Genomic DNA, 18306 nt, shown 5'->3' with positions numbered 1-18306 from the left:
GAAGATAGCTCCACTCACAGCTGCCCAACACAACGGCACAGTGTGGCGGTTGTTTGATGCTTGCTGCCCCGCCAGACCCGCTCACCTCGGTATGTCCTTGTTCCACGTTTCAATCGAAGATGAAAGCCCTACGACCAGGAGAATAAGTGGATATGTAAGATCATGACCATGACAACAGAGCACACAAGGCCATTTAAAGCCTTTGACAACTCATCACAGATTCCATCATTAAAGCAGTTCCCACATTTTCCTCATCATTAAGCTAAAATACTGGGATGAAGTGAGGTGTTTCGATTGGGGTTTGGACTCAAGACCTTTTTGGTCCTACAGGCCCCACTGGGTCACTCTTCACAGAGCAGCTCCCCTTCAGGTTGCACAGATCCTACAGGCTAAATCAACAGCAACAAGTCTGTTTACACACCTCATAAAGGTTCAGGCCGCAGAAAGGAACAATACTTCTTGTTACACAGATCTTATAGTATTAGGTTTCAGATGACAGATAACCCTAAAATTAGACAGATCACAATGGTACAGCCCCGGGCAGCAGCTATCCTTCAGTTTACATGGGGCATCCCGGTGCAGCCTCAGACAGTGGCAGCCCCTCAGGTTACACCGATAATACAGGTGCAGCCTCAGACAGTAGCGGCCCCTCAGGTTACACTGATAATACAGGTGCAGCCTCAGTCAGCAGCGGCTCCTCAGGTTACACTCATAATACAGGTGCAGCCTCAGACAGCAGTGGCTCCTCAGGTTACACCGATAATACAGGTGCAGCCTCAGACAGCAGCGGCCCCTCAGGTTACACTATTTATACAGGTGCAGCCTCAGACAGCAGTGGCCCCTCAGGTTACACTGATTATACAGGTGCAGCCTCAGACAGCAGCAGTCCCTCAGGTTACACTGATAATACAGGGGCAGCCTCAGACAGTAGCGGCCCCTCAGGTTACACCGATAATACAGGTGCAGCCTCAGACAGTAGCGGCCCCTCAGGTTACACTGATAATACAGGTGCAGCCTCAGTCAGCAGCGGCTCCTCAGGTTACACTCATAATACAGGTGCAGCCTCAGACAGCAGTGGCTCCTCAGGTTACACCGATAATACAGGTGCAGCCTCAGACAGCAGCGGCCCCTCAGGTTACACTATTTATACAGGTGCAGCCTCAGACAGCAGTGGCCCCTCAGGTTACACTGATTATACAGGTGCAGCCTCAGACAGCAGCAGTCCCTCAGGTTACACTGATAATACAGGGGCAGCCTCAGACAGCAGCGGCCCCTCAGGTTACACTGATAATACAGGTGCAGTCTCAGACAGTAACTGTTCCTCAAGTTACACAGAACATACAGGTACAGCCTCAAACAACAGCTATCCCTCTGGTTACACAGACTCTAAAGGTGCAGCCTCCGACAGCAGCGGACCCTCAAGTTACACAGAACATACAGGTGCATCCTCAGACAGTAACTGTCCCTCAAGTTACACAGAACACAAAGGTACAACCTTAAACAACTGCTATACCTATGGTTACACAGGTTATACAGGTTCAGGCCTCAGATAACAGATGTCTCGTTGGTTAAACAAGCATACAGGTGCAATTTCAGACAGTGGCTGTGCTCAGGTTACATCGATCATACAATCATACAGGTAAACCCTGAGACAGCAGCTCTTCTTCAGGTCACATGCAGTCTCGAGTCTCAGGCCTCTCAGCAGAAGAGCTATCCCTCAGGTTGCACTGTTCTATAAAACCATCTCTCCTGAGGGTCTCTGTGCCCTGGCCCAGGGTTATCAGGACCGCCCCTCTCTCACAGGAAGTTTAGTACCGGCACAGGAGGGTCCTGGGAGGAAGTGCCTATTCACCAGGGTGTCGGTTCTCCCGCCCACGGCTGGTCTGAGAGAACTTTTCTCAGTCAGTCACTGTGGCCAGGGTATCCCTTGTCCCACTCTCTGTGTGAAAGGTGTCCTGAAAGGGACTTACCTCGTGTGCGGAAGACGAGACCTCTGTGAGCAGCAGGAGGAGCCACACGAAAATCATTTTGATTCCTGCTTTTTCTTCCGAGAGTCTGGTACAAAGAAAATCAAAAGGAAAGAGTGTGTCATAAAGACTGCATAATACATGGAAGCCTGAAAATAAAATCTCTCTGTATGTATACAGCAGAAAATCTGTTACTTTGTTCGTTTTACAATTCCACACCGTTCCACCAATCTGCACCAAATGTTGTATAAATTACCTGTTAAGGTCCTACAGGCATTACTGGCTACATGACATTTGGACACTGCGCCCCTTTCCTGGATTTCAGCCCCTTCACACATGGGACGGTTGTCTTAAAACAGCAAAACATCAATGTGGTTGTAGAAGGACCAGACAAAGCTCATTTCAAGCGGCTCGATGCAAGGAGCATAACTCGACAGTCCCTCGAAAACCATGTTTCAAGGCCCTAGGACGCACTGTTTATGAGATATTTGCAGCGCAATGCACTGCACCGCACCAGGGTGAGGCGACAGGTGGGGAGAGTGCACAGAAGGTCCCAGTATATTGCAGCATGCCGACTCTAACCTCCGCGTCTGCTCCGGGGTATGTCAGCCAGTCACACGCACCCATTTTCAGTGCAGTTTACTTCAGAGTGCAAAGACCATCAAGCGATAAGGGACTTGGAACAGCGACCTACAGGATCATAGATTTTCAACAATTGATGAGAGTGTCATCATATCTGTATACAGAACCTAATAAAGGGTACTTTTTTCTAGTATTTATATATATGGAACACATATTCTCATTGCAGTCCAGTTGTGACATCACTATTTGCCTGTAGCAAGAACATGACATAACTATACAAATGTAATAACTCATTACATTTTGTTTGTGGTGTCACAATGTCTGCTGCCAAAACCAGCACATAGTGTGGAATGCAGCTTAATAAAAACAACAGCCATTGACACTTGTGATGGCAGCTGTCAGACTGTTATTCTGAAGTCCTTTTCTCAGACAACATATAGGATAGTAGACAGTTCAGGAATCTGCCTCTTTCAACTTATTTCATACCACAAAGCTAACGACAATTGCTTGCATTTGTTCGTACAGTACTGAATATATATATATATATATATATATGTGTGTATGGAAAGAAGTTGGGCTGACAGGCAGTCCGAAATGCAGCAGCTCTCAGGCTGTGATATAAGGGAAAGGATCACAGATTTGGCTGCAAGAAAATAGTCCTTTATTATTTAATCTTCGCTCACAATAGGGCAGCAAGAAGAAACGCGTTTCACCCTAAATGGGCTTCGTCGGGTTTGAGTACAAACAGTAAGACCGATTCCTTTGTAGCAGGGTTAGTCCTATGTTGCTGTTGCTGCTGGTGACTAATTTGTGCCGTGGCTGAGTATGGTTCATGTACGTACAGGCAGACATCTTGGAATGTCCTGTGTCAATATACAGCATTCTACTTACATATTCCTGATTGTTACAAATTCCAAACAAATTACTAATCCATTGCAGCAACGCGCCATGTATGAAACGTAGAAACATAAAAACATTTGTAACTGCAATTGGCTCATTTATTGAGACAATATGCGAAGGTCTCCTGCCATTAGTTCTCTGATCTCAATCACTTTATGCATGGCATATTCCTTTTACCAATAAATTGAATGTCTCATATAAATACACACAGTCTTTAGAGTGCAATATAACCATGATAAGAAGTAGTTTTAAGATATAAAATAGCATATGCAAGGTGCAGATCTCATACTGGCATACTTGATAGCCTATTGTGCAAAACTTGGCACTATAATGTAACAATCACAGATCTCATATCATTATACGTAGAAAGCTTGGGGACTTGATTTCAGGGTCATTCTGAGTCTGGGGCATACAATTGTCTCGGTGACCAACAAAAAAGTCACCATCGTTGGCAATTGGCGATTCATTTGCGATTCATTTCTTTTGCGACAGACTGTTGGAGTAGTACTGAAGGGGAGTTTTTTTTGGTAATACGTGTTGCAAATTTTGCACACAGAAGACTATGGGCCTCATTAAGAGGTAGGTGGTAAGGGATTACCGGCACCGGTAAGGACACTGGTGCAGGTAATCCCTTACCACCCTATTCCGAGGTCCCTTAGCGGGTCCCTTCATTAACGCCTGGTTTTACGTTAAGGGATTTCAGAGCTAATAACGGTACAGCAAATTGCGGTACCGTTACTCCATCCCCATTGAGCCCTATGGGGGCTAGAATGGGAATGCGGAATGGTTCCCGGAATGGGGACTTACCGGGTCCTCCAAGATTGGAATGACCCGGTAAATTCCTATTTCGGGAGCCCGGACCCGGAATGCAGTAAGGGGGTAGCCATGGTGCTATTAGCACCATGGCTACCTCCTACCTCTTAATGAGGCCCTATGTGTTCAGTAAGACTGGTCAAACTAACAAGCAGTAACTCCTCATGCTGGCCCATTTCAACCCACTCTAGAATGTTCTGCCTGCACTTTGGGCATTCCTCTATGGGCCTATATGCCAGCCCCTGCTTGGTTGCTTTAGCCGTATAATGTGTGTGCTGTTGCCCTTTAGAAGCACTCGGAATGATCAATCATACACACATAGTGTAAATAGTCACACATAAAACGTCACAGATCATTGCGTGAGAGCAGAGGGTACTCACTGTAGGTGCTTGGTGCTACTTTTTTAATCAGACCTCGTTGTTCACCGTAAGTATTGCTCTCGCGAGGCATCCGACTACTGAAGTTAGAGCTGCTCTCCTCCCTCACTCTCACAGCCTGTGCGTTAGGGGAACAGTGGCCAGTTTTGCCAATTTAGCGACTTTCTTGCTATATTTAGCGAGAAAGCACGCCCCTAACGACTTTCTACCTGCACAGCGACTAGCGACGAATCTAGCTTCTTTCTTCCATTGGTTTGAAGACTTACACTTTTTTCTATTGGTTTGGAGACTTGCAAGTTTCCAAACAAATAGAAAAGGGTGTATGTCTCCAAAACAATAGAAGTACCCCCAACCAACCAATACCCCCCTCCTTGCAGCCAGGCCCCACACAAGTGATGTCATATCACTGATGCCCGCGAGATACGCGGGCATACTGCCTGTATTGTAAGGCTGATTTCTACGCCAAACTAAGTGATGTCAAAAAACACATAGCGACGTAAAAGCATACTATAAAGGCAAAGCCTTACAGTCCCACCCAAATCAAGCTGCCATTTAGGGTTCAAAAAGTTGACTCTGCTAAAAAGGCTGAGGCTATCATAGCATTAGCTATCGCTGAACATTGTTCCATGCAGGCATGTGATCACATTGGCGAAGCATGAAGAGCTGCTTTCTCAGACTCCGCTGCAGCTACCCATTTCAAAATGCACCGGACAAAGTGCACAGAAATGATTAATGGTGTTCTAGCACCATACTTTCTGAAAAAGCTAGCGTTTCAGCCTCCTGCTCGATGAGTCCACAGATGTGTTTCTAAGTACCTGAAGGTTGTGATAAGGTACTTTAGTGACACCAAGCAGACAATTGTGTCAACATTTCTGGGACTTGTTGAGTTGGAGGGAGGAGATTCCAGATCTATAGCCCGTGCTGTTGTGGCTTTCCTCGAGAAGTGTTCTCTCAAAAAAGAGAAACTCCTGGGGATACGGACTGACAAGGCCTCTGTTATGACGGGGGTTAACAATGGAGTCGATAAGTGCTGAAGGAGGAATATGACCTGAAAGATCTGGTCCTTATTCACTGTGTGCACCACTCTCTGCAGCTTGCTGTAGCTCATGCTTGCAATGACACTGTGGCATGCAATATTTGGTACGGGAGACTTATAACTGGTTTTCAGTGTCTTCCAAGTGCAAGGAGGCCTACAAGGCCGTATATGAAACCATCAACTGTGGGCAGAAACCTTTACAGATAACAAAGGTGTGTGCCACACGTTAGCTCTCCATTGAACCTGCAGTTTCATGCATTTTTGACCAGTGGGAGGAGCTTAGGCTGCATTTCTCAGTTACCAAGTCCAGTGAACACTGCTACATGTTTGAGGTGTTATACTCCATGTAGAGTTATCCGCAAAACATATTATATCTGACTTTTTAAATCCAGTGCTGGGCGAGGTACAGTTGGCCATCAAGGCTTTTGAGGGAGAGCAGGTGGATCCTCTTAAGCCACTTGACAGCTTGGTTAGCCTGATCAAGTCTGTGAGCAGAAGGGTGCGCAATCCTCTGGCAAACATTGATGTACTGAAAAGGCCAATAGATGGTTACATCCAGTGGATGAAGTGTACGAAAAGAAGTAGTGGAACTATGTTCCCCACTGGTCTGTCCCGCTCCCCATAAACCCCATCCCCGTGCCCCCTTCCACACACAATCCAAACCCCCAAACAAACACACCTGCTATTTATGGGAATGTGCAGTGCAGTGCACTGAAGTGCAAGCTTCAACTTCTTCCTACACTTTTATTTTAAAACTAAACCATTCCAGAACGGTTCCTTTTTAAAATAACGGTATAGGAACGGTGAAACTTAAAAATGAAAAGTATGGGAGCACCGCTCCCGACCGCTCCCGCCCACTTCGACCTCTGGTTACATCTATCCAAAACCATACCTTGGGTACTTTTTTGTGTCCAAGGCAGCTGAGCTCCGCCTTGCGCCAGAGGATGAAAGCAATGTCCGAAAGCGGTGTACATACTTCACCATCTCCCTCACCAATGAGTTGAGGGTGCGGCTGCCGGACAACATTGCCGTATATGTCTGTTTTCAATGTGCAGGACACGCTAAAACACAATGAGAGCCCTGGAGAGGTAGACAAAATAGCCAAGCTGCTTGGATACTACCCTGCAGAGATAGACAAGATTGTCCAGCAATGGCTTGTCATCCGCCTCAGTAAATAGAAGAAGACTAAAAGCAGACTGTGGTTCTGCAGTGAGCTTTGGAAGTTGAGGGATTCAGCGGATATCAATCCATTTCAAGAACTTGCCATGGCTGCTTTGTCTGTGTTGCCATTGCTACACTCGAATGCTGAAGTCGAAAGAGTATTCAGCCAGATGAGTGTGGTAAAAACGAAACTTTGAAATTGGATGTCCTTGCAGACCCTTAACTCTGTCCTGTACATCCAATATGGACTGAAGCTGTCTGGTGAAACCTGCTATGAGCACCCGCTGCCTGACAGTGTTTTGCAGCAATTTGGCACATCAGCTGCTTACTTGTTTAAGTCAGCTCCATCATTTACTGAACCTGCCATAGCGTGCCTTGACGCAAATGATGACGATGACCCACTTTTTCTGTGAGCCAGCAAAGCTTGTGGCTTGTGTGTGTGTGTGGAGGAGGGTCTGGAAAACAAAACAATGAACTTTGAATAAAGGCCAGACTCCCATCTATTTTCCCACATTGCCAGCTTTATTCAATTGCCAGTTTTTTTCTTCTATTGCCAGTTTTTTTCTATTGTCTTTTTCTTCCATTTTAGATAACTTAATGCAAATTGTATTAAAAAATGGTATGCTCATGGTTTACTGTAACTTGTTCAGGGCTCCCAATACGATTAAAACCCAAACATAAGAAAAATAAAATAAAAAACAAACAAAGAGAGCAACTCAGCCAGTGTGTATTTTTGGGTCATTTTTGCCTTCTAAACATATTTAGGGTGTTTTTTATTCACTTTTTGTCCGTTCCACGTCATTGGTTCTCTCTCCTACAAAGTCCAATAGACAGCATGCAAAGGCAATTATGCAAATTAAGCAATTATATCATTTAGCTACTTCTAGCTACTTTTAGGACAGCCACTAGCTACTTTCCTGACTGAGGAGTTGGCAACACTGACAGTGGCTTACACACACACACCGTGTAAGTGGGAAGCCAAGTCCAGAGACTTGGACGGGATCAGTCTGCAAACAAGAGGAATACAATCACTGGAGTGCCCCCAGCCCCAGTTGCAGGAATTGTGTGGTGGGCGCTGGAGGTGCCAGAGGAGAGGTTGGATGGCCATCTCGCCCCCTGCAGCGTGACCATGACTCTGCACGGTCACTGTGCTGGCATCACATTGAAATGGCACCGTTTTTCCTCATCACAGTGCTCAGCATAAGGGTGCACTAACGGGGGGGGGGACGAGGCAAGGCTAAACAGGGGCGACAACCCCAGGGCACTGCCACTCTGATCACCGTTTATGTGGTGAGTTCAATCACGTGACCTATATGAAGGGCTATCCCCTGCTAATTCGGTTCCCTTTACCAATAAATATTCATGCAGCCTTTCAAAGAAAGGCTGTTGTTGTTTCTAAGTCCAAGTTATTCGTGTTTCCAAGTTATTGTGTGTGCCGGTCGTTGGATCCAGCAAAGGAGAAGGCAGGCGGTACCTCCACTGCAGCTACCTTAGCTACCTTCATGGATTAGCATATGTTTTTTCCAATTCTGTAATTAATTGATTTATATACAGGAGGAGCAATGCCTGTTTGATCACAAAAGAACGTACAATAGATAAGAAATTGACTTGACAAAAAGCGTTAAGTGTCTTACAATTGGGTGAGTTTGAGGGACATTCTGACCAGGTTGTAAATGGGAGTAAATGGAAGTCACCGGGAACAATACATTACTGGAGATACTTAGATTAAGGACAACAGACATTGAACATTTTTAAGTGCAGGTAGGCGGTATGGTCAGCTATGCTTGGGATGTGACCATGATGGGTGAAGTGCTAGAGTGGACGCATAGGAAGTAAGGGACAGAGGCAGGTTAGAGGCCAGGGAATAATGTTAGCTAGCAGGCAGGTGAGAGGTAGGATAAGAGGATAACTCAAAGGCGAAGAGGTAGGCTTTTAGTTTGTTTTTGAACAAATCCGTGTGGACTGTTTCTCGGATTTCCACAGGCAACGCTGGTCAATGGGACGGCCCGTGCCGGGTCCGAGATCTGGCATCTGATTTCTCCTTTCATCTCGGCAGAGTGCCTACGCAAAGCAGCAGCCAGCCACAAGCCCCTTCAGCTGCCCGCAAAATCTCCTTTTAAAAAAAAGGTTTTTAAAAACCACTCTCCCGAAGTGCCAATGACACAAAAGGAGCATGTTGACCTGACTTCCCACCTGTCCCGGCCGCCTGACTTACAAGGAACATGCTCCTGTTATGCGGTGGCGCTGTGGCACATTTAAAGGTAGGTACATTTTTTGCCCCCTCGTACTGCTTTTCTCAGCCCTAGCCTCCTCTCACCCCATTAGAAAAGCCCCAAAAAACATCTATGGGAACAGAATCTTGAACTTTCGCAACCTAACCAAGGAACTGCACAGAATCATCTCTGAATTCAAACGACAGGTTGCTCAACACCCCGCCTTATAGCACTCTCATATTGACCACTGGATGACGACCAACCACCTCCTCCTTAACCCCATAAAAACAGAAATCCTAGTATGCGGTAGAAACGCTCTCCTTCCCCAACCTACCCCCTGGCCTCACTCTCTAGGTCTCCCCACCTCGACAACTTCCAATTCGGTGAAAAACCTCGGATGCATGTTGGACTTACATCTATCCCTCTCCCAACACATCAACTCCATATCCAGAACCTGCATTTTCAACCTACGGATCCTCAGGCGAATCTTCCCGTACATTACCTACCCACTCCAAATCGCTGCCATCCTCAACATCATTCTCTTCTGTTTAGATTATGCAAACTGCCTCTACCTAGGCGCATCAGCCTTCCAACTTAGGAAACTCAGAAGAATCCAAAACGCTGTGGGCCATCTTCTCATTGGCCTCCCACCTAGAGAACACATCAGCCCTGCACTAAGAGTCCTACAATGTCTTCCTATTGGTCTACGGACCACCTTCAAAGCCATGTGCATTACTCACTATGCCATCCACAGCACTGGTACCAAATGCCTCTAAGAAAAACTGATATGCTACCAACCATCCAGTAACCTTAGATCCGCAGCACTTCTCCTCGTTATCCCCATTGTAACTCCACCAGACTGGGAGGCTCCTCCTTTGCCATCCAAGCACCCACCATCTGGAACTCTCTCTCTCTCTCTCTCCACATTAACAACGACCTCACATTTAGAAAAGCCCTCAAAACATGGATATTCCCCTCCTCCTCCTGAATCCCCCTTTCTGCACTATGCTTGACAGTTCCCTGCACACAAGTACTGGCCCAGGCCCACCAAAACATCAACAATTCACGTTACAGCAGACGCCGGCTGCTGTCGTGATAAACCCACCCTATTCCATTCCCGCAGATGATCACACATCACCCCCTACCCAACCCGGACCTCCAACACTTTAACTGGTGCACTCTGGTTACCGGACAACACCTGAAAATCGAATAGTACCTGAACGTTGCCACTGAAAAGCATATGGACAGCAGTCCACCAGGGCGGCATCCAAATTCCCGCCACGGCCCAACAACAACAGGCCCTGCACCGGCAGACACTCCCCCATTTAATATCCGAGGGGGCTTGCCATAAAGATGCAGAATGCTTGATTACACGGATCACTAGAGGTAGCAATTGGGGCGCGCCTCGTTTGATTTGGGGACAGGACATGTTATGGACTTTTATGGATTGCCCTATCCAATTATCAAAGGGGCGTACCCCTGCACTCAGAACGCCTGATTCTTAGGCTCACTAGAGGTAGAGAGGAAGTGTGCCAGTATAAATTGGGGTACAGAACATGGTATGCACTTGAATGGATTCGGGGATAGGAACAGTGACGCACTAAGACACTCCTGGGGCGTTTAAAACACGACGCACTTAGACAGCTGTTTCTTTTGGGAAATATTATCGTAGGTCATAGGTGATTACATGCAAGCATACCCTGCACTGCACTTATTCGCTTACCTGGTTAATCTTCTTAGGAAATGGAAGACACATAGTAGCTATGCTCTATATAATCTATTTGCTTGTTGCACTCTAAGAATCCCACTAGCCAGGACTTTTCCAATGGTAGCCTTCGACTCCCACTAGAAGATGCACTCGGACGACCAGCCTTATCACCTCGGGAGACTTTTTTTTTTAACATCTCTTTATTAACTTTATGAACCGGTTCACATCACCATCTCAAACCATGTCACATGTACAACAATGAAGTACAGGCCCACCAGCTGAATACCAGCAGTCTACAACAAACAACCTTCAGGACTTACTCGACACGACCCACTGGTTATTCACCTCCTCGCCCCTCCGTTAGCCATGTGTGGGAGCATATCTACCGTATCTGCATCTCTTGCCAGCAGATACGCTGTCAGTGGGCCCCACATGTCCTTAGGTCTATTCCGCAGTCCGCACAGGGCAGCGCAGTCTTTGTCGGTATCTCTCAGCCGAATTAAGTCCTTTGTTCACCCTTTCACCTCTGGGGGGGGGAGGAATGTGTCCATTTCATGAGTATGCATCTCCTAGCTATAATCATACAGGATGCCAAGAGCTTACAACACTTAATGGGTAAACCAATGGACTACCCCAGCATGCCACATAGCATCGCACGCGGAACATTCTGTCCCATAATGTCCAAAATGATCTTGAATACCCCCCCCAAAAGGGGCCCAGAGCAACACATTCCCATAACATATGGACATGTCCGCCTGATCCTTCTTACACCTCGGGCAGGCATCAGACTTTGTTGCATCATATTTATGCGCTCGCGCAGGTGAGACATAGACCCTATTGAGTGTCTTAAGTTGAATCAGTTGCAACCTCGAACTAAATGCCCCTCTATGCGTGATTCCACATATTCTTGCCCATTGCTTATCCCCAAGGGTGATCCTACTGTCTCGTTCCCAGTGCCCTTTGCTTTGGGGGGGACCGCGATGAGTGTCTGCCAATATCATTTTATATATTGTCGATACCACTCCCCTGCAACCTTGGGAATTTCGTATGTAATGCAGCAGTGGCGTGGTCTGGGGGACCTATGGGAACACAGGCGACCATTCTTTAAAGGCTGCCCTCATCCTGTAATATTGTAGTGTACGCTGAGTACCCCTGCCCATCATACTTAAGGTTAACCCGACCACAGTGCCAGAAAAATCTGACAAAGCGACATTGAAGATAAACTCCGTCCGAGTTTAAGGTATGTATAAAGGCACCACGTCTGTGGACACCTGCCGCATGCACGGCTCTCCGTCCATGCACTCTAGAAGGCAGCTACAGCCATTTAAAATTTGGTCTAGCGGCTCACATAATGTATCGCACTTAAACTCCTGGTGTGCCTCAACACCTCTGCCATTATTACACAGCGACAACCTACAACAAATTCTGTCTAGCTGGGCACACATCAATTCCTGCACTAGCGCAGTTCTGACCCCTGAAAGCACCCGCTCACATACCAGACCTCTTGGGTTGCTTACTTGAGCCTAGCCAGCCCTCCTAAATCCTAACCTCAGGAGAATGAACACACGCATCTTCAAGTCTACTCTTAGAGTGTTTCCCATACCTGGATTTCGGTCCCAGAGGGTGTTCCAACCACAAAGCGCATTGAGGCCATACAAATGGAGAAATGGTGCTATATAAATGATGACTACAATGTCTCATCCCCCAGACCCCTGGCACCTAATTTCCTGGCTCCCAGCCCCCTTGAGCCCTTTGAAACACTCCTCTGTGTATAGGCACTATACACATGAACAATAAATAAATATATGGCACCTCTTTTCTAGGACCCCAGCTCCCTCTCACTCCTTTTGTCTGCCCCCCTTGCACTGCATTTCTTATCCCCAAGCCCCCTTGAACCTCTTTTCTTGGACCCCAGGCCCCTCTCACTCCTTTTCATGGCCCCCAGCCCAATCCCATTCTTTTTCACAGCACCACATTTCTCAGCCTCCAGCTCCCTTACACCTGTTGTCTATGCCCTGATCCTCCATGCACCTTTTTTTAGGCCCCAGCTCTCACACCCCTTTTCTCATGCCCCCAGCCCCCTTGTACCTCTCTTTTTGTCCCCCAACCTATTGCACTCCTTTTCTCATGCCCCAGCCCCCTCACACCCATTTTCAAGCCACCTTTATAAAGCACAGTATTTTTTTTTTTATATAACGCAGAGTATTGTTGGAAGCCAAACAGGGTGGGTGGGGAGGGGAGATGACGAGTCATGAATATGTGCCCAGGGTGTGGCAAGAGATTTTGCAATCCTGGAGAGTGGAACAGTTACTGTCCCTGATTGTCGTCCTGTGCTGCTTTTCAGGGCACAAGGAAAGGAAAGCATACATGTGGGCAGACACAGCACTCCTTGGGGGTTTTTAAAGGCGGGCACTCTTGCTCAAGTGTTTGGCTACCATGTTTTCACCCAGGTTGTCACATTCCCAGTGTGACGCTTACCCACAAGACCACCTAAACATTTCATCAAAGCACATCTCTCCCATTTGGATATTTTGTTTTCCAGGGAATATTGCACTATAGATTGCTGGGATTAAAAGGTGAGCAACTTTTATAGCTTGCCAGCACAGTTATTGGAAAGACGCAGCATGAAAAAAATGGCGACATTTTAAAACTATTATTTTGAACATTTCCTTTGAGCAGAGTTCAACTGCCAGCTCCACCCTCTGAATTCCACCCCCTCAGAACTCCGCCCCGCCTCCAAACACTGCCCCACTCCAGCCCATTTCCATTTTTTCCATTTCCACCAATGTCCGGGGGGAAGAGAATTCCATGCAAGAAGAGAGGAAGAGAAGAAACATAGGGAGGGCGAGGAGCCACAAGGGTAGTCGAGGAGGCCGAGTGGCCTTACAGTGGATAGATTTGTGAACCAGGAGCAGGCATTTAAATCTGACCCTGTTTAATGGCACAGCAAAAACAAAGAGGTGATGGCTGGAAGGTTTACAATGAACCTTAACCTCTGACATTGCTCTGGGCAACCCTCCAGACCATCGTTCTTTGCCTGCCAAGCCATTAAAGGGAAAGACCATATGCAAATCAGGCTTGGTTCCACCCCAAAAGTGGCAGTCCATCCCAAACTGCTAGGTCCCATCCCTTCTGCACTAGACCACAAGCATCCATAGACATGTTCCGGCCTTGTTGGGCCTCATCAGTGAGGAGTAGCTTGGGTCACTCGGCCCAGCAGGCACAGAGCAATGCCAGAGGTTAAGATTAATTCCAAACCTTCCAGCCACCACCTCGTTTGTTTTGCACCTGTTTAATGGCGCAGCAGCGTAAGAATGAAGGAATAGAGGGCTCTTTGTGGCAAGCACTGGCAGTAACCATTGGGGCCTAGTTCCCTATCACCCATGTATGCTTGTGTAAGTACACACCCCAGACGTCTGGTGCTTTGACTATTCCTCCGCATTTCATTTGCTGACTGTAACTTTAAAATCTGAAGTTGCCGCACGGAGTTTCCTAAGGTTTTTGCATTGTACACACAAGCACTACACCTCAGGCTGGCGATGACGTAACCTTTATTATTGTGTAATACTCTCCACGTGTTTGGATGCTGCTAGCATTCAGGGCCATGGAGGTCCCTCGGCGAGGCAGCAATGCAAGGGGGGCAGATGCTCTCTTTAGCGGGAAGAGGGAGTCTCCCTCCTCGCCAGTCCCTTCCCTTCTGCTCACCCCCAATGGTCTCCTCCTCCCCTTCTTTGGTCTGGAAGGGGGTGGAAGTCTGGAATGGATGCCGCTGTGGTCAACCTTTTGAGTGGCCAGGGCGGGTGCAATGAGAGGCTTTTGGTTTGGGTGGCCCGTGCCTATTGAAGTCTATGGACGGGTATCGGTCGTGCCGTGAGGTTGAGCTGAGTAGGAGGGTGACACCCGCCAACTGCGCGTGAGTGGGTGTGTATGCTGTGGTTTAAGCACGCAGGGCCTGGCTGAACTCCTGTCCTCCTCCCGCCCCTCCCTCCTCTCCCTGAGTTCAGACAATAGCCAGAGAGTGAAGCGCGTGCGGTCTGGCTCTGGGAGTCTCGTCCTCGGGGTCTGCCTTTCTACCCCTGACTCACTTCCCCGCAGTCGCAGCATTTTTCTCTGGGCCCCGCCCCCACTCCCAGACACTGCTGCCTTTCTCTGTCTGTCCTTCGCTTCACCTGTCACCAACTCAAAAGAATGGGTTCTTTTGTTGGGGAACCAAAATCGCAAACCCGACCCGCCTCCCTCGCTCAATCCAGCCAGCCCCATGGCAACAAAGAGCCGAGCCCAACACGAAAGAGTGCTTTGTAGGAACTCTCTTTTGCGCTTTCTTTCTCCCCCTGGTCCCCTGGGCTCCCATGTCTTGTCTTGCACTTCCTGGAAAGGGGATGGCTTCTCTTCAGAGAGCGCGCCCAGCCCCCACCGGCTCCTGGTGGGAGAGTTTCCCCTCCATCAGCATCTTATAGTATGGTGGTGACTGGATCATGGAATGGGGGCGTAAAAGCGTCCTGCTGCCTTTTCTCTACTCTTGCTGTGAACCAGTCTCTGCATAGTGCTGCTAGACTTCCTGACAGAGCCGGCCTTAGGGCAGGGCGGGCCGGGCATCCGCCCGGGGCGGCATAGTCCCCCCGGGCGCCATTAGCCCCCAGGGAGCCAGCTCACGCCAAATTTTTCTTTTTCTTCCCAGGGGCGCTGCTGCCACTAAGGCTGACTGGAGTGAGCAGAAGCCGAATGCTGTCCCTGGGCCCAGCGGCACATGCACAAAACGGGGTCTCTGGCCCTTGGTAAGGGGACTTCACTCCCATGTGTGCATAGGGTATGGTGTTATCGGGGCAGGAAAAAATGCTTTTCACTCGTGCCAGTCTAAAAGTGTCAGACAAACACCCAACGTTGGCAGTCAAGTCTCAATAATGTGGGAAGGTTATATACCGTACTACCTAGACAGCACGAGACAGGACAGAAAACACGACCCAAGGCGCAAGTGAAGAACACCCCAAAGCAGTAAGATTCCACCCATTCCGGTAGGACAGGTAGTTTTGAAGCAGTGAGAATTTATTAATAGAAGGTACAAAAAAATACAAATGAATATAAAAAGATAAAAACTAAAAACCACAGTAGAGATGGGTATCAGGATCAATTCTAGACTCCCAAGTCCCATTTCTCAACAGAATTGAGACCATTCTGGAGTGTTTTGAGCAGAACAATCCCAAGCCGTTCTTTATAGTTCCATTTATTGGCTGTTTCACCTTCAGTAATACCTTGGACTTTCTCAATACAGAACCATCTCAATTCTGACACATCATGTCCAAGATCAACAAAATGTGACACCAGCGGTGCATTGTAGACTATATTGCGGGTCTTGGAACGGTGCTTGCTCATTCTAACGTGCACTTCTCGTGATGTTTTTCCCACATATAGTTTATTACATGGGCAGAAAATCCCATGTATGACGTTTTTGGTCTTACGTGTGGTGAACGTCCGCAGTTCCCAAGTCATTTCCCCATATTCAAATGATTGAATTTTCAAAGAGGATTTACATGCCATGCACAAAGTGCAAGGATAATGGCCCACCACGGGTTGTTTGACAACATCCCCAATTGTTACCGTGGGTGTATGTTCTTTTCTACTTGCTCTAGCCAATCTCTGTTTCAAGTTACGTCTTTTCTTGAAAGCAAACACTGGTTTTTCCAATTTTGAATCCATGGCTTTATTTACAATTTTCCTCTGTTATAATGGTTGTATACAGTTCTATTGAATGTAAAGCTCAACTGTGTACATGGATGGATTGAATGTGTTTTATGGGTTAAATGAATTGAATTCTTGAATGGAATAAATAATTGCATTGTGCTGTTGTTTGTATCTTTCATGAAATTTTAGAAATTTAAATAAAAACATCTCCCCTCTCCTGGTGCCAGATTGTTTGCCTAGAATGTTTGCCCTCTCCTGCTGATAATTGTTCTTTTATCTCCTGGTGCTAGGTTTTTCGGCTTGTCTTAGTACCAGGTTTTATCTTTTCCTGGGCCTATGTTCTCACCAGTCTCCTGGTGCTAGTTTTATGCCCTCTAATGGGGCTTTTGTTTTGCTTGACCTTAGTGCTAGATGTTGTCCCCTTCCCAGTGCTACATTCTTTTCTTCTCCTGGTGCTATATCCTCTCACTCTCCTGGTGCTATATTCTCTCCCTCTCCTGGTGGTACATTCTCTGCCTCTCCTGGTGCTATATTCTCTCCCTTTCCTGGTGCTATGTTATCTCCCTCTTCTGGTGCTATATCATCTCTGTCTTCGTGTGCTACATTCTCTCCCTCTGCTGGTGCTATATTCGCTCCCTCTCCTGGTGCTACATTCTCTCCCTCTCCTGGTACTACATTCTCTCACTCTCCAGGTGTTACAGTATCTCCCAGTGCTATATTCTCTCCCTCTCCTGGCGCTATATTCTCTCCCTCTCCTGGTGCTACATTCTTTCCCTCTCTTGGTGCTATATTGTCTCCTGTTGCTAAATTCTCCCGCTCTCCCAGTGCTACATTCTCTCCCTCTCCTGGTGCTATATTCTCTCCCCCTCCTGGCACTACATTATCTCCTAGTGCTACATTCTCTCCCTCTCCTGGTGCTATATTCTATCCCTCTCCTGGTGCTACATTCTCCCCCTCTCCTGGCGCTATATTCTTTCCCTCTCCTGGTGCTACATTCTCTCCCTCTCCTCGTGCTACATTCTTTCCCTCTCCCAGTGCTATATTCTCTCCCTCTCCTGCTGCTAAATACTCTCCATCACTGGGTGCTACATTCTCTCCCTGTCCTGGTGCTACATTATCTGCTAGTGCTCCATTCGCTCCCTCTCCTGGTGCAATATTCTCTACCTCTCCTGCTGCTACATTCTCTCCCTCTCTCTCCCCCTCTCTTGGTACTATATTCTCTTCTTCTCCTGGTGCTACATTCTCTCCCTCGCCTCCTGCTATATTCTCTCCCACCTGGTGCTACATTCTCTCCCTCTCCCGGTGCTACATTCTTTCCCTCTCCTGGAGCTATATTATCTCCCTCTGCTGCTGCTACATTCTCTCCATCACTGGGTACTACATTCTCTCCCTCTCCTGGTGCTACATTCTCTCCCTCTCCTGGTGCTATATTCTCTCCCTCTCTTGGTGCTACATTCTCTCCCTCTCCTGGTGCTACATTCTCTCCCTCTCCCGGTGCTACATTCTCGCCCTCTCCCGGTGCTACATTCTCTCCCTCTCCCAGTGCTATATTGTCTCCCTCTCCTGCTGCTACATTCTCTCCATCACCTGGTGCTACATTCTCTCCCTCTCCTGGTGCTACATTCTCTCCCTTTCCTGGTGCTACATTCTCTCCCTCTCCTGGTGCTATATTCTCTCCCTCTCCTGGTGGTACATTATCTCCCTCTCCTGGTGCTATATTCTCTCCCTCTCATTGTGCTACATTCTCTCCCTCTCCTGGTGCTACATTCTCTCCTTCTCCTGGTGTTATATTCTCTCCCTCTCGTGGTGCTACATTCTCTCCCTCCTGGTGCGACATTCTTTCCTTATCCTGGTGCTACATTCTCTCCCT

The 18306-nt window shown here is 47.6% G+C and overlaps 1 protein-coding gene across 2 annotated transcripts in view; it reads right to left on the bottom strand.

Moving 5' to 3' along the window:
* Positions 1-18306, bottom strand: part of PLAT (plasminogen activator, tissue type) — a 118758-nt gene that overhangs the window by 58484 nt on the left and 41968 nt on the right. For both annotated transcript variants that reach the window (XM_069617661.1, XM_069617662.1), the window contains exons 2-3: positions 1971-2055; positions 86-128 (exon numbers count right to left, since the gene is read on the bottom strand). In XM_069617661.1, the coding sequence (XP_069473762.1) occupies positions 86-128; positions 1971-2027 (100 nt within the window). In that variant the 5' untranslated portion in view covers positions 2028-2055. The remainder of the gene's footprint in view (positions 1-85; positions 129-1970; positions 2056-18306) is intronic.

The sequence above is a fragment of the Ambystoma mexicanum genome, chromosome 10 (genome assembly GCF_040938575.1).
Source record: "Ambystoma mexicanum isolate Mex_15411 chromosome 10, UKY_AmexF1_1, whole genome shotgun sequence".
NCBI classification, from domain to species: domain Eukaryota; kingdom Metazoa; phylum Chordata; class Amphibia; order Caudata; family Ambystomatidae; genus Ambystoma; species Ambystoma mexicanum.
This window is presented reverse-complemented; position numbering and strand designations above follow the sequence as displayed.